Below are 15,262 nucleotides of genomic sequence, written 5' to 3' on the forward strand. Positions count from 1 at the left end.
AAAAGGTCATTGTGTAGTATGCCATAAAAAATGACATAACAATGTCATAAAAGGTTATTGTATAGTTAGTCTCACATTGCCAGATCTCCACAGCTCTGTGGAGTAAGGTCTGGCTCCTCCACACATACAATACAGGATAGGAGAAAAAAAACACCCTGGGTTGTTTGCATTTCTTTAAACCAATCATCTCACAATATCCTCTTGAGCGGCGATAAACTCTGTACTCAGTGACGGTGGCTCTTGGATCTGGTCTCAGGAAGGAACTTGTTTTGGTGGAACATTTGCACCCCGATAAAAGAAAATGCCACATATAATATAAAATGAAGTTAACTGTTCACACAATACAGTAACATGAGCTATTTAAATTAGCTGGATAAATGTTTAAAAGTAATTTGCTCTTACAAGTGTATCGCCCTGTGTAACGTTACTTTGTCCACAGCAATCCTGCCACAGTCGGTCCCAAAACGTCCCAGTTAGATAGTAAATGCCGTAATGTTAAACATATTCTTCGTAAGGCTTTTTTATTATTCCCTGAAAGCACAATCAAATGTTCTGTATAGGTGGCCTCAGCCCTGCTTTAGTGGCCCCCTGTAAGCCAATTGGGATCTTATGTATATAAGATGGGGATGGGCTTATATGTCGCTGGTGACTGTGGGGGCTGTTGTCACTGCAAGAGTATTAGTGGAGCTAAAAGCAGTAATAGCATCAGAGCCAACTTGGTTATGGGGGCATGTTACTTTAAAAGAAACAGTAAAGGGATAAAAGAGGGTTAATCCTGAAGCTCCATAGGAAGTGGTACACTCCCATCATAGTCACTTGCAGATGGACCTTTAGGTTTCTAGACATGTTTGGCAAGTTAAAGGGCCTCCTTAGTGGGCCGCAGGTGTCAGCGGCTTCAAAGACTCCAGCTCCAGCCAAGGTAAGACTTGTTTTAAAAACAGTGTGCTGTATATTCAATGAGTAAGTACAAATGCTCTTTATAAACTGTAAGCTATTTTTATTTATTTCTAGTGTCAAAGAGTATTGGATTTTTCTGTGATGCTCTTACAAGTGTACAATAAGTACTGATCTGATACTAATACTAGTAATACTAAAATTATACTTTAAAAAAAGTATTGCGTCAGCCTGTAAAACAGCAAGTTTGGTTACATTTGTTTTCCCCCAAGATCACAGCAGTGGCTTCTTATCTGCTTCCCATCCATTCAGTTGCTTAGTACTCTTGCCAACAAAGAATCACATAAAATTGTTTCATTACACCGACCTCATTGAAATTGCTCATTATCCAACGGGCACTAAATTAATTTCATCTCAAACACAGCTTGTTTTTAAAAAAAATCTATCGGGCAAGGGAGTCATTTGTCAAATGCTAAATTCACTTTTCTTTAAAAAAAAAAAAAAAGCTCTCTAATTAAAATGTCTCGCTAATGACTGTGATTTGACTAATAAGCATCTGACTTTGCGGAACATGTTGATTTTGTCTTGTAGGATGAGAAGCCAGCCAATAAGGAGAATGAAGCCAAGGAAGTGGACAAACCGCAAGGTAAGTTGTCATTCATTTGAGAGGCTAAACGGCACATTTAGAAACTGAGTTATTGTATGTCCCTTGTTGTTTTGCTTTGTGTCAAATGAGCTTTCTTTATGATGATTCAAATTCACTGTCCTTTACCTCTCTTGTACCAAAGGTTGTGGTTAAACTGTATACCAGGCATACTGTGTAGACTGGGAGTTTCTGCAGGCACTTTTAGCTAAAATGACCTCTGCGCTTACTTGCAAGATCACCAATAGTAGTTGTTTTCAAAGGTTAGATATCAGGGAGCTTCAAATGACTGTAATCAGCTGTGTGTGCACTTGCACAACAAGGCCCAGTTGTTGATCAAGAAGAAAATCTGATTATTAAGACAACTGAGAGGCACATGCATGACACACATTGACTGTTGACAGTTTATCAATAAGAAGTTCTTAAGCTTATTGTCCCTGCTTCCCGAGGTCTATAACATAAATTGAAATTCAGTGACTTGTTGATTGTGTCGCTCTCAGTTCAGACACCTGTCTTGTAGCAATTGTAGCATCAAGCACAATGGGTATGCCATCCATCTAGGTCCTGTCACCAAAATACAGCTGATTATACTCTTAATTTATGTCCCTGAAAAGCTGAGAGGTGCAACTTAACCCTTAACAATCTTCTAACTATAGCAAAAATAATCTGGCCTTATGGATGTTGTGAATCTCATTCATAACTTCTGTTTAGTCTAGCCACACTTTGTGTCTTTCTCCGAGACAGCATGTCTGTATACCATTGCAGCACAGCTGCAGCCAAAAAAAAGAGCAAACAACTGAGCTTTTCCCTGATTGCTTCATACAAACTCTGTGTCATTCTTAAAATGTGATTTTCATTATAATTCCTTCCAATGTAATTGATACTGACCTTAGATACTATATAGTTACAGTGTCATCCAAACTTAACTCTTAAGAAAATTCCAGATGCTTCAACTAACCCAATGTTATTTGTATAGCACTTTGCAAAACCAAAGTTACACGGAAACAAGTAAAGTAAAACAAAATTAATTAAACAAAGTAAATGAAATTCGTAAGAATGTATATAATTGATAACATGCAAGGTTTTAAAAAACGAGCACTACAAAAATCAAGTCTGGAGGAGATGAAATGTAATTATGATTGTTCCCCTTTCTCAAAATCCACCCCAGCCCCAGCAGCAGCCCCAGCCCCAGGCCCAGCAGCGGCGATCCCAGGAGCAGCCCCAGCTGCCCCAGCCCCAGCAACGGCGGCCCCAGCAGCGGCGGCCCCAGCAGCGGCGGCCCCAGCAGCGGCGGCCCCAGCAGCCCCTGCTCCTGCTCCAGCGGCGGCCCCAGCACCCCCTGCTCCTGCTCCAGTGGGGGCCGCAGCAGCCCCAGCTAACCCTGATCAAGCTGGCCCAGAGGGGTAAGACCTGCGTCCATGGTAGTTTCGGTAGTTTCCAATAACTTTAGAGACATCAACACGCCTTCATCATCACGAAGGGTTTGTTGTAACCTGATTTGTTAGCGTACCTTTAATTGCAAGGGAGCTGCATTAACAGTATAACTTAAGCAATAAAAGAGAGTAGATGTAGCTTACTAAAACACCCACCTAGCCAAGACTCAGAAACTACAAACAAACTAGTATGTAATTAATCACCAAATGGACACTAATTAATCTGATTACCTGGCAAGATGGCAGAGAGAGACAGTGACAGAAAAAGCCCTCAGTGATGAGCGAAGCATGTGAGATCTTTATCCCCTGCATGTTACGAAGGGGTTGACCTGAAAGTGGATTAAAAGCTTTTCAGCTTTTTAGGTTTAAGGAGCTCACCAGGGCTGCTTCTGGCCAAGCAAGACATGAAGGCGACAGATTCGGCTGATCCTCGCAGTTGTAAACAAACATAAATGAAAAAACATAAAAAACTAAATGTTTCATCAGTGAATAACAAAAGAGCGAGAGGCTCTATGTGGAGCACAGTTAGAGGTGTCAGCCATCAGCGTGAGTGATGTGTGGAATAAATAGCCTGTGGGTGTCACAAGTTCAAAGGTGATGCTGATATACTGTAATGCATGGACGGATTATTGGCATGTTATAAAAGGATCTCGTGCAACGCCGATGAACATATTGCTGTGTTTGATTATATATGATATATAAGTTCTCCAGGTTCAGCCATTTTGACTGACGGTGTTAAAGCAGGACCAGGGGCAGAGCAAAGAGGGAGGGGGGGGGGCTTCTGAGGCTCCAGAGGCTCCAGTCCCAAATGTTTTTCTCAAAAGACATGTATCTTTTAGGGTTTTAAAACAACTTCAACTTTGTGTCCTTTTCCCCTCAGTGTCTCTGACTGGACCAGCAAATCAATGGAGCTAAAGTTTTTAAAAACATCTGAGAAATATCACTATTCATTTTGTGAACTAAAAATAGGTTTCAAGATTAGGAATGCTATTTATGCCAAGTTTTCTGCCCTATGTATGTTATGTAACTTAGAAATGGTATCATCAGGCTATTTTTGGCTCTTTTTTTTAGGTGGCAGGAGTAAAAATCTGGTTTCAGAGTGATGAAGACAGTTTGAGAGATAAAAAAAAAAATAGGATGTAGGCTCTACAGGATGATTCTTTTCCTCAGCAACTATCATGTTTTCCCAGTGATTGATTTTTAGGCTTTCTATTATGAAATGGCGGAAAAAAAGTGCATAGCACTGCCGTAAATGGAGCATGCCCCCGGACCCCCCATAGATTTGGGCTGAGCCCCGAATGTTTACATCATCTGGCTCTGCCCCTGAGCAGGACCCAGTTTAAGGTACTCATGCCAGATGACATTTTGCTGGCTGGTTAAGATGTAATAACATACTGTAAAGCTTGATTTATGGTTGTGTGGAGGCTCCAGGCAGAGCTTTCGCTGTAGCATGTGTGGCCTGAAGTTTATATTTGTACGTTGGTGTGTGCGTCGATCTCTTAGCAGGGCCGGCGTGTGTTTGTGTGTTTGTGTGTGTGTGTGTGTGTGTGTGTGTGTGTGTGTGTGTGTGTGTGTGTGGTAGAGCGAGTGAGAGAGTGACGGCGACTAGCTTCGGAGCGAGTGCCAACTCTAGAGTCGTAGTGAGAGAGGATTTTGGAATCTTATTTTGGGATATCTGATCTAGACCTTTATTTTGAAAACTACAGTACTATTAAACAGCAAAGTCTGCGTGATCTTGGATTATAAAAAAATGAAGGATATTTGAAAAACACCTCTTACATCTATGTATTTAAATTTATGATGGACATTAATGAACAAATTTGAGCATTTGCATGCAGATCTCTAAAGTTTGCCATAGCTTAAGGCACAACGCCACAAATGACCAGGTGTGTAGCTGTGTTCTTTTTTAATCTATAATTTCATGAATATACTGTTTTCTTACACTATCTTTGTACAGTATTTACACTGCGTTGCCAGTTTATTAGGTACACCTTGCTAAAACTAGTGCAGTCTAATACAACAGTTCTGCAATAAATCCTACCTTCATGATGGTTATAATGTTAATATCTGTTTAAGAGAGATGCTGATTTAACTGCACGGTCATTTTGGTCACCTGCAGTTTTACTTTAATTCAGTTCAATTGAATGAACTTTATTTATCGGTTGGGATGTTGTATTGAGTTATACATATAGCTGTTTCTGTTATTTAGCCTGTCCTCATTGATATAAATGGGGTGGACAAAATAATAAAAACATCTGTCAGTATAACGCATAACAATTGAACAGCACCACAAACTGCAGAGTGTTTCTTGTATCGTGTGAAAGCTGCAGCCTTCAGGCTAGATTAAATCTTTGGAGGCTTCTCATCAGTACTGCGACTCATTGCCACCAGAGGGTAGCCTCTGCTGCAGTTTTGGCAGAAGAGAAGCATCCCACCATCCCTTTCTTTTACTTTCCCAAACTAATGTTAATCACTCAACTGTGAAAGACTACATCAGCATAGTGCACCCAATGGAAAGACACCGTGTTAATGAAGAGGAAGTGGTGTCAGTTTTGTACCTTCCGGTTTGGCTTGTTATAAACTATTATAAGAATATTTAATTGTCTTTGATTTGATGAAAGTACTTAAATATAGATTTAGATAAAGCTTCAGGCAGTTACAGTGCAGCGGTGCAGTTGTTTGTAATGACTTGACACAAATACATTTGGCTCCTCCTATTAGCTAAATGTAATGTAATGCTTAATTATGTCCACTAGGGGGCGACATATGAGCACAGATATCCCATTCCTGTACTGTACTGCTGAGGCTGAAGTTGTCTTTGTCAGCTGAGCCTTTCCACTTGTGGAAATGTCATTTCACAGTATAAATGTCGTTATTTGACATAAAGAATCACATTGCTATGCTAAACCATGTGTGAAAAGCAGTAGACATGAAATAACAGATTGACACCGCAGCTGCTGGTTTTACTGACTTGCTCTTTCTCTTTTGTTTAAATTGCTCATTAAATAAACCAGCCACAGTGGTGTGTTCCTTTTTGCTGGAATAAAAATGCACAGATTCAAGCCACTCTCACTACTCTAGCTTTGTATTTATACTTGTAGTTTAAGTATTTTTAATAAAAATCAAATCAACTGTTTTTTTTAGCAACTTGCGGGCAGCTGACAACATCTTAAGTTGATATGACAAACTTGTTAACTACAGTTGGCCATTTATACATCCAGCTGATACAGCAACATTAGAACAGTTTTGTTTCTGGCAACTCGGTGAACGTAAGTCTAATATTACTTCTGTTCTGAGTCTCTACTGACAGATAAAATATGTAACTTTTCTGCAGTTCTGTCTAAAATCGACTAGATCTATCTTAAATATTTAACAATAACAGTCCGAGCCATTTGGTTGTCGTCGCCTGTCAGTGGCATCGTATCCTTGAAGCCACATTTTTACGATACACTTTTTAGATCTTGGTCGTTTTTATATTTTAAATATTTATATACTATGTATTTTAACCAGATGAAGAATTTTATTTATTAGACGTCTGGATCCTAGGTTATTATCAGAAAAACAGCTGTGTTAACATTAGCGGCCGCTCTGCTCACAGCCCCTCTGCTGACTAGCTGAACAGCGTCAGAGACACCGATTCTTAACGTAAAACTATAAAAGGAATTTTTACCTGATTTATTTATTTACTGAAACAGGTGCCTACTCTGGCTAAAAATGCAAAGAGAGCAGCGAGCGTGAACCAAAACAGTTAAGTTTGAAAAACCAAAACAATGAGCTAAGAGACACTTGCTATGACAGACTATGCTCAATAGTTATGTTGGCAACTGCAGAGTATACACATAACTATAAAATATTGATTAAAGGCACTAAATAACAAGCTTTACTTACTTTGGCACATCACTTAAGACTAGTTTTGCTACAAATGCTGTGGTTTCTCCATCCTCATTACATGGGAAACTGTCCGATGCCCCGCTTCCACAAATAGAAAACAAGGTTGTGTGGCTAATTCTTCTGATGGTATTTTCAATCATCAGACAAGAAGCGACCCCTCCTCCACCTCCACCCATCGTCATCAACAAGTATTCAGACGAGCAGCTCAGAACCATAGTCAAATCAATGAGAGAGAGACTGCAGTTCTACAAGGAGAAAGTGCAGGATCAGTATGCTACGTCCCCTGAGATCAGCCCTCCTGTCAGTGAGTGCAACACACAACTATTCATCTGTATACACACGACTTAGAGCTTCACCTCAGCTGTGTCAGTAAGCACAAAAGCTTCATATTTGTGACTTATGATTATCATTGGTGCTTAATTGGCCACAAATGATTGATATTTAAATTGCATTCCATGTTTCAGCACACTCAGTCTTAATATTGTCCTTTCAGCACCTGTGCTGCTCAAAGACACCTACACAAAAGTCATAGAGGAGAGGAAAAGGCAAGCAGAGGAGGAGCGGATAAAGAAGGAAGAAGCTGAGAAGAAGAAGAAAGAGGAGCAGGAGAAGAAAAAGCAGGAGGCCGAGCAGAAGAAAAAGGAGGAGGAGGATAAAAAGAAAGCAGAGAGTAAAGATGAGAAAAAGGAGGAGAAGAGCATGAAGTCCAAGTTAATTGAAGCTACCTGGTTTTGGGTGGATGTTGTGCTGATGCCAATTGAGAACCTGATGGACTCAGTGCTGGGGAAGACCATCGACCCTTTTACAGACCGTCGCTACATCGCCTGGCTGAGCTTGGTGACTCTGGCCTTCAATTACAATACCTGGTTTATTACGGCCCGTCTGTGTTTCCCGTACCACACTGAAAGCACCATCCCTTACTGGTTCGCCCTGGATGTGGTGGCCGACCTCATCTACCTCACAGACTCCATCCTCTTCCAGTCCCGCAAACAGTTTGTCAAAGCAGGAGACATCATAGTAAGTCTAATATAATCCTGGCCAATGGAGCCCGATACTGAGAAGGATATAAGGATATAACAAAATGACAATGTATTCTCTTCCTTTCAGAAAGACAGAGTGGTGACAAAGAAGTACTACAGACATTCTGAGAGATTCATGGTACTGTGACTTAAATTTGAACATTAAGATGAATTCATCTCAGTGACCTCACACGTCTGTCTCTCATTAACAGGTGGACATGATGTGCCTCATCCCATTCGACTTGCTGTACTTCCAGTTTGGATTCAAATCCATTTTCAGAGCCAATCGTCTGCTGAAGGTGAATTTACTTATGTGTTACAAAGGCCAGCCAATTGATAAGTGACTTTGTTTCCTTCCTGGGGTTGCCTTGACTGACATTTGTCATGCTTATTATCAAGGCAGGTACATTTTTTGAGTTCAGCGATCGTCTAGAGAGCATCATGGCCAAGGCTTACATCTGGAGGTTAGTAACAAAAAAAATTGTAAGCAGCTATGATAATGCCAAAGCAAAACAACTCACTTTTAACTACATTAAGACATAAAAATGCATGTGAAAAAATAATGAAGACAGACTAACAGAGAAGAGAAACTAACATCTTTTCTGTTAGAGTGATTCGGACCATCGGATATCTTCTCTTCATGCTCCACCTCAACGCCTGCTTCTACTATGTAGCTTCAGAGTACCAGGGCCTCGGGTCAACTAAATGGGTCTACTCCGGTCTGGGCAGCGCGTAAGTCCAGAACCTTCATATTCCTGCTTGTGTTTGATGTATGGCATTGTTGTTTGGGTTTTCTCCTGATTGCACAAAGTTGATCACAGTATCTGTACGTTTCTGACTCTTATTTACTCTAAGAATACCACTACTAATAGGTTACCACATTCTGTCAAACTCAACTCAAAATGAAAACTGATACTTCTGTCTCAACATATGTCAACATATTAGTGAAGCACAGTATAATTACACCATTAGCAAGTTGTGGGGACTTTGGTAATGGTGTAATCAGCGTAAAACACAATTTTTTTAAATAAAGCTCCATGTAAAGTCAATATTTTTTGAGTTTAAAGGTATAATATGCAGGACGTTCCTAAAAAACAAAACAATGTATAGATTAAATAATCCCCCTCAATCATCCCTTATGACCACTAGAAGTGAGTGGTGGTGGCTGTATCTGCAAAGACCCTGCCCTCTGCCTGTATTTTCTCTTTTCTATTTATTTCAATGTGTGTGGGACGTTTATGGGCGTGAGCAAAGAGCCTTTGGGCCCCACATGGGTGTGTAACCCCCAGCCAATAACAGCATGCAGGTTGTGCAGCCCGTTCTCATTGCCAGGTACCGCTGTTTTGTCCCGCCCCTCGTCCCCCGATACCGACACACAAGTTTAACAGAAACACACACAGACGTGATGAAGCTCTGCATTCACACAAAATCCAGCAATGTGGCATATTGCCGCTGAAGTGTGGGTGTGTTTATTTGTGCGTTAGAATGTAACCGTCAGAAAATGTTTTATTCCTTTGATATACTGCTTTGTTTGGCGCTCCCTCTCTTCACTCTCTAGCTCGCTCAACCACCGCTGCTCTCTCTCTCTCTCTCTCTCTCTCTCTCTCTCTAAACAAACACCTCGCAAACACCAACCGATAAAAGCTACATATTATACCTTTAAAGTAATTCCTTTTTGGCTGTTCAAGACACAAAAATAATAGGGCTACCATACATGACAAAATGGGACAACATGACTATCAAACACAGCACAATGCTTACAAGAGTCATTGCAATGCTTGCTGCACTGAAACAAAGTTCCAGTTATCTCCATCCCTGAGACATCCACAAACAATGACAAATCAAAAATGTCTTGTATGTTCCATTTCTGCTGCTGCTGCAGTTACCTTAGCTGCTTCTTCTATGCGGAGAAGTCCCTGCTGATGATCGCTGAGTTGCCATTTCCAGACACCATGTTCGGACAGATCTTTCAGATGACAAACTACCTTTTTGGGGCATTCTTTATGTCCATCATTCTTGGCCAGGTAGTTTATTTGCAATACTTATTTAATTTACTTATTATTTCTTTATTATTTATTTTTTAATTTTTAATTAACCTGTTTTTGGATTCTTATTTTTCTCTTTTATTTCAATTTGCAATTTTAGAAAATGACATCTTAGTTTTCCAGCAAGACATCAAGGGAATCAAACTTGAAAAAAGGGGGAAAATAGCAATGACTCCTACACATGCACACACACACACACACACACACACACACACACACACACACACACACATCTATCTGTCGGTCCAAAAAACAGGCCAGTGACATATAGTGTTTGTGACAGCCCCTCTAACGCCCCCACCCTCTCCACAGGTATCTGCGTTGTTACTACCACGCTGTCCGCAGTCTGATCAACATCGGGGGTCTTAACGAACCCAATACCGTCTTTGAGATTACCTTTCAGATGACTAACTTTTTCACGGGCGTCTTTGTGTTCTCCAGTTTGATTGGACAGGTAACAGAGAGACACGTCCTGCTCGTAGCATGAGTCAAAGTCCCAGCATTCTCAGTTCCTCTGGAAACCTGAAACTAGCACCTCTAAATTAACATGTCCTTTTCCTCTTGTCTCGTTAATGTAGTGATGTAGTGATGAATGATGACACTAACAATCATCAATCATCTTACCATACTAGTTTCACTAACATCCCATCATCCGTCACTCCAACTGTTGTTGTATTTCACTGGTTCCCTGTGAAGTCTTGATTTTCAAAAAAAGATTGTTAAATGTGCTAAATGTAGCATTTCAACAACAAAAACTGTTTAATTGACAGCAGTAGGTATCTAATTTAACCAAAGATTTCCTCAGTTCATGTATTTATTCTTACCGTCATCGTGCCTCAGATGAGAGACGTCATCGGTGCAGCCACAGCAGGACAGACCTACTTCCGAGCCTCCATGGACGGCACCGTGGACTACATGGTGAACAACCACATCCCCTCTTTGGTGCAGAGCCGGGTCCGCACCTGGTACACCTACACCTGGGACGCTCAGGGCATGCTGGGTCAGTAACACTGGACAAAGTTCTGTTTTTACAGGATGTTAGAAAGTCTTGAATTATAGGAATCTACAGTCCTTCACATAGATATATTACCTTTAAAAAAGTGGTACTACTTACCTCTGTAGCTCCAGACTTATTTGACCCCAGAATAAACATTTCCTGATTCATCTTGATGCTTTCAGATGAGTCCGAGCTGCTGGATAAGATGCCTCTGGTGATGAGAACTGCCATCGCTATTGACATCAACCTGTCCACCTTTCAGAAGATTGATCTTTTCAAGGTGCCTCTCCAAGACACCACAAGCACAGTAAAACAGGCATACTGCAGCTTGACATTAATTAACGTCAATTAAATGCCTTTTTTTTTCTCCACAGGGCTGCGACCAGCAGATGTTGGTGGACATGTTACTGAGGCTCAAGTCCATCATCTATTTACCTGGAGACTTTGTTGTCAAGAAAGTGAGTTCACATTCTTATCATGCCATCGCCATCCTGGATTTGAACTTTTATATTTGAATCTGTATCATCCTTCAAAACCCTATAAGTTCAACCTTTGTGGAAATATCTATTGTCTATTCTGTATTTATGTTTCTGCACATTGCCCTCCCTGCAGGGGGACATCGGTAAAGAGATGTACATCATTAAAAGTGGAGCGGTGCAGGTGGTGGGAGGACCTGACAACAGTATTGTGTTTGTCACACTGAAGGCTGGCTGTGTGTTTGGAGAAATCAGGTAAGAGAAAGTTCACCCTTTGTCATTGTCAGACCGAATATACAGTCTGAAGAAAGAAATCTTAGAGCATTGTAAATTCCAATTTTCACACGGTGATAAACATCAGCAGAGAGGGTTAATGTGCAACAATTTAATGAGAAGTTGATCGATTGAAATCCACAGACAAGAACACATTATAAAATGTTTTTCTTTCCCAGCCTGTTGCAGTCATCCAAAGATGGAGGGAACAGGCGGACAGCTAATGTCAAAGCCTACGGCTTCGCTAATCTTTTCGTCCTGGAGAAGAAAGACCTGTTTGACATCCTGGTCCACTATCCAGAGTCTCAGAAAGTGTTGGCTAGGAAGGGAAGGTGAGGAAGAGGCATCTACTACAAACAGCTAAATCATGCCCTCACTGAGGTGAAAAGATTCCCAGACCTACTTCACACTGCCAAAAGTCAAGAAGGTGGTGATGCAATAATAATAATAATAATAATAATATTAATAGTATAAATAAAGTATTAAAATTAAACAAAACATGCATATACCTTTCTCAATGCAAACACTTATTTATTGATCATCTATATGGGTGGTGGGGGCAATCTAAACAAATCTAAACTGACATGCTGCAGACATGAGGACTGCGAGTAGTGATTATTCTTTGCAATTTACTCTACAAAATAATGGCTTAAAAATAATGAAAACGTCTCACCTCATATGCAGCACTTATTGAAAGATGTTACATACAGTGTGTGCATGCAACTATATTTTCTTTCAGCTAGGACTCTACTATTTGGCTGACACCCACTTTGGCTGCTTAAGGGTACCATATGAAGCAATTTACATGTATTAATTGCTTTGTATTGCCAATCTGTGAACAGACTTAAAAACTTAAAAATGAGACCTTCCTCGACTTTCTCAGTTGCCTATAACAGCCTGGGGACTGATTTCTATGTAAAGGGCACGGGACCTTTTGCCAGGAAAATCCGAAGGATATGAAGTTAAAGGTGCAGTAAGTGATTCTGCACAAAGATTGTTGATATTTGAACTCAACTGCCAAACAAATACAAACCCCCCTTTAGAAGCGCCGCCTCCCAGATTCACAGAGAGATAACTACTGGCTGGCACGTTCAAATGCTGCTTCCCCCCTCCCACCCCTACCATCAACTGACGCTGCCTGTTGCTGATTGGCTAGAATAGTGTTTTGTGGCTCGTGCACTCCTTTCTTTTTTTTTTCCATTTCAAGAGCCTTTCAATAATTGACCGTGAGGAGATATTCACTGAATTTGACAAGAAGTGTATTGGATTAACATCACTTACTATACCTTTAATGCACGCTCTGTTCTCTTCCTCACTTGCCTCTTTTCAGCTCCCCCACAGTGCCAAAGGTTAACAACGGTGTTAGCTTGCTTGCTAACAAGGATAAATGGCTAGCTAGCTTACCTAGCAAAATACTGTTTTGAGTGGATAACGTCTGCTAATTCATCCAGACTACTGGGTCTGATCTGGCTGCTAAATTGGCTAGCTTGCCATTTGCAAATTACTTTATCATCCAACGTTACAAAGTAACCAACGCCGGATCCATGCAGCGTAGCTAAGTTACAGCTAGCTGGCTAACCTTTGCTTGCTTGCTCGCTAACGTTATCGCTAGCAAAATACTATCTAAGTGGATATGTTAGTTGGCTAGCTTTTAGCCAACAATTACAATTACAAAATGATGTAACGTTAACGGAACAAAGTTCAGTCTCATGAATGTCATGTCACTTTTTTGGTCGATGCTCAATTGCGCCTAAAGAGTGCAAGCATGCGCACAAGCAACAAGATGCTAACTGCATTTCACTTAACGGCCACCAGTGTCATTCTTTAAAGGTCCCATGGCATGAAAATTTCACTTTATGAGGTTTTTTAACATTAATATGCGTTCCCCCAGCCTGCCTAAGGTCCCCCAGTGGCTTGACATTGCGATCGGTGTAAACCGAGCCCTGGATATCCTGCTCTGCCTTTGAGAAAATGAAAGCTCAGATGGGCCGATCTGGAATCTTGCTCCTTATGAGGTCATAAGGAGGAAGGTTACCTCCCCTTTCTCTGCTTTGCCCGCCCAGAGAATTTGGCCCACCGATGAGAGAGAGACATCATGGCTTTCAAACGAGCAAAGTGGCAGTTGGTCAAGGCCACACCCCCACCCTCCACCTTGCCCCCCCCCTCTCTCCTCCTCAATAGCTACAGACACAGAAATGGCACATACTAAGGAAAGCTCATTGTGGGTCTGGCTCTAGTGGCTGTAATTCTGCACTAAGGCTGAATTTCGCGAAAGAGACTTCAGACACAGTATTAGGGGACCACTAAGGTCTATATAAAAGCATCCAAAGAGCACCATGTCATGGGACCTTTAAACAAAGCCATTTCCACTCTAAGAACCAATTTATTTGAGCATGCTTTGCAGTATACACAGTATCAGAGGATATTTGTTTAGTCAGCTGTTTCTATTTTTCTGTGCGTGTAGGAAACTCATGAAGGCTAAGGGTCCAGCAGCAGCTAATGCAGAAGTGGAAAAGAAGAAAGGACTGGTGCTGTTCGGATCCAAACCGCCCACACCCAAACTGCTGCGTGCTTTTGGTGGAAACACTAACTTCTTGGAAAGAATTAGGGTAACAACTCTTATATTTCTATGTAGATATGTTATCATATGAAAGCCATTACAGTTATGCTGACTGCTAAACATATCATTATTTTTCTTCCCTAGAGTGCTGCTGGCAGTGGCCAGTGAGGATTGTAGTGAGCTTCTTTTTTTTTTATAACTTATTTTTGGAAGTGAATGTACAGTTTTGTTTTCAACAAATTTTTGTAATGAGTGGGTATGTCCTGTCATTTTAAGTTATTGTTAAAAAATGGATGCTTCTGTTATTTCCCAGAGTCAAACATTTGGTTTGACATGCTTGGACCACTCAACAAAATCTAACTAAGACAACAAGCAGATTTAAACATCAAACAAACTATTTTAATGAGATATGCAATATTAGAATATGTCTGTGAACCTCGACTACTGCCATGAGTGGATACTGCTTCTTGTATATCTATCTGCCTATCCACCTTGTATTGTTTGTCTTCTTTTATTGGCTATATTTTTTTCAGTTTGGTTACAACAATGCTTAAAATATAATATTTTATAATATTTGATCTTCGTCAATATTTGCCTAAATAAATGATTGCCTGATGTATCTACAGTTTACTTATAGTGGCAACCTGTGTTGCTTGCTGTATATGTCTGTCTGTCTGTCTGCGTGTTTGAACAGAAGGAGGTACAGTTCAGAGAGAGAAAGAGACTAATCCCAATCCCGTTTGGCAGACGGACATTATGAGGGTTAATTAACTAAGTGGTCTCAGTGTTTGTGAACTCTGTAGCCAGAGTGGAGTCAAAAAAAAACCAGCAGTCTACTTTTTACACCAGCTACTTTTTAGTTACTACCATGTAGTTTATGTGTTATCCCGTGATTAAACATATTTGAAAATGCACGTAGTTCCATGTGAAATGCAGAGGCTAAACTAAGAGTTGTTTTTATTTATTTAAATAAACTAAATGGTAGAATTAGTCAAATTGAAAATGTATGAAATGAATTATTTTTTTAAATG

The 15,262-nt window shown here is 40.5% G+C and overlaps 1 protein-coding gene across 1 annotated transcript; it reads left to right on the plus strand.

Moving 5' to 3' along the window:
* Positions 1-844: 844 nt before the first annotated feature.
* LOC144537496 (cyclic nucleotide-gated channel beta-3-like) lies at positions 845-14,399 on the plus strand. The gene is made up of 19 exons (XM_078281253.1): positions 845-919; positions 1,486-1,540; positions 2,038-2,048; positions 2,706-2,940; positions 4,302-4,314; positions 7,005-7,165; positions 7,355-7,878; positions 7,969-8,019; positions 8,093-8,179; positions 8,280-8,344; positions 8,490-8,612; positions 9,763-9,904; positions 10,766-10,925; positions 11,105-11,202; positions 11,297-11,380; positions 11,535-11,653; positions 11,851-12,003; positions 14,136-14,280; positions 14,376-14,399. The coding sequence occupies exons 1-19, from the start codon at positions 845-847 to the stop codon at positions 14,397-14,399; spliced, it is 2,325 nt and encodes a 774-aa protein (XP_078137379.1).
* The last annotated feature ends 863 nt before the right edge of the window (positions 14,400-15,262 follow it).

Source organism: Sander vitreus, chromosome 22 (assembly GCF_031162955.1).
Source record: "Sander vitreus isolate 19-12246 chromosome 22, sanVit1, whole genome shotgun sequence".
In the NCBI taxonomy this organism is placed as follows: domain Eukaryota; kingdom Metazoa; phylum Chordata; class Actinopteri; order Perciformes; family Percidae; genus Sander; species Sander vitreus.

What these genes read in the sequence shown, in the direction of transcription:
- LOC144537496 (XM_078281253.1), top strand. Translation starts at nt 845, where the DNA reads ATGTTTGGCAAGTTAAAGGGCCTCCTTAGTGGGCCGCAGGTGTCAGCG. An exon ending in AGACTCCAGCTCCAGCCAAG is followed by an intron (nt 920 to 1,485) that starts GTAAGACTTGTT and finishes TTTGTCTTGTAG; the next exon opens with GATGAGAAGCCAGCCAATAA. An exon ending in TGAGATCAGCCCTCCTGTCA is followed by an intron (nt 7,166 to 7,354) that starts GTGAGTGCAACA and finishes TTGTCCTTTCAG; the next exon opens with CACCTGTGCTGCTCAAAGAC.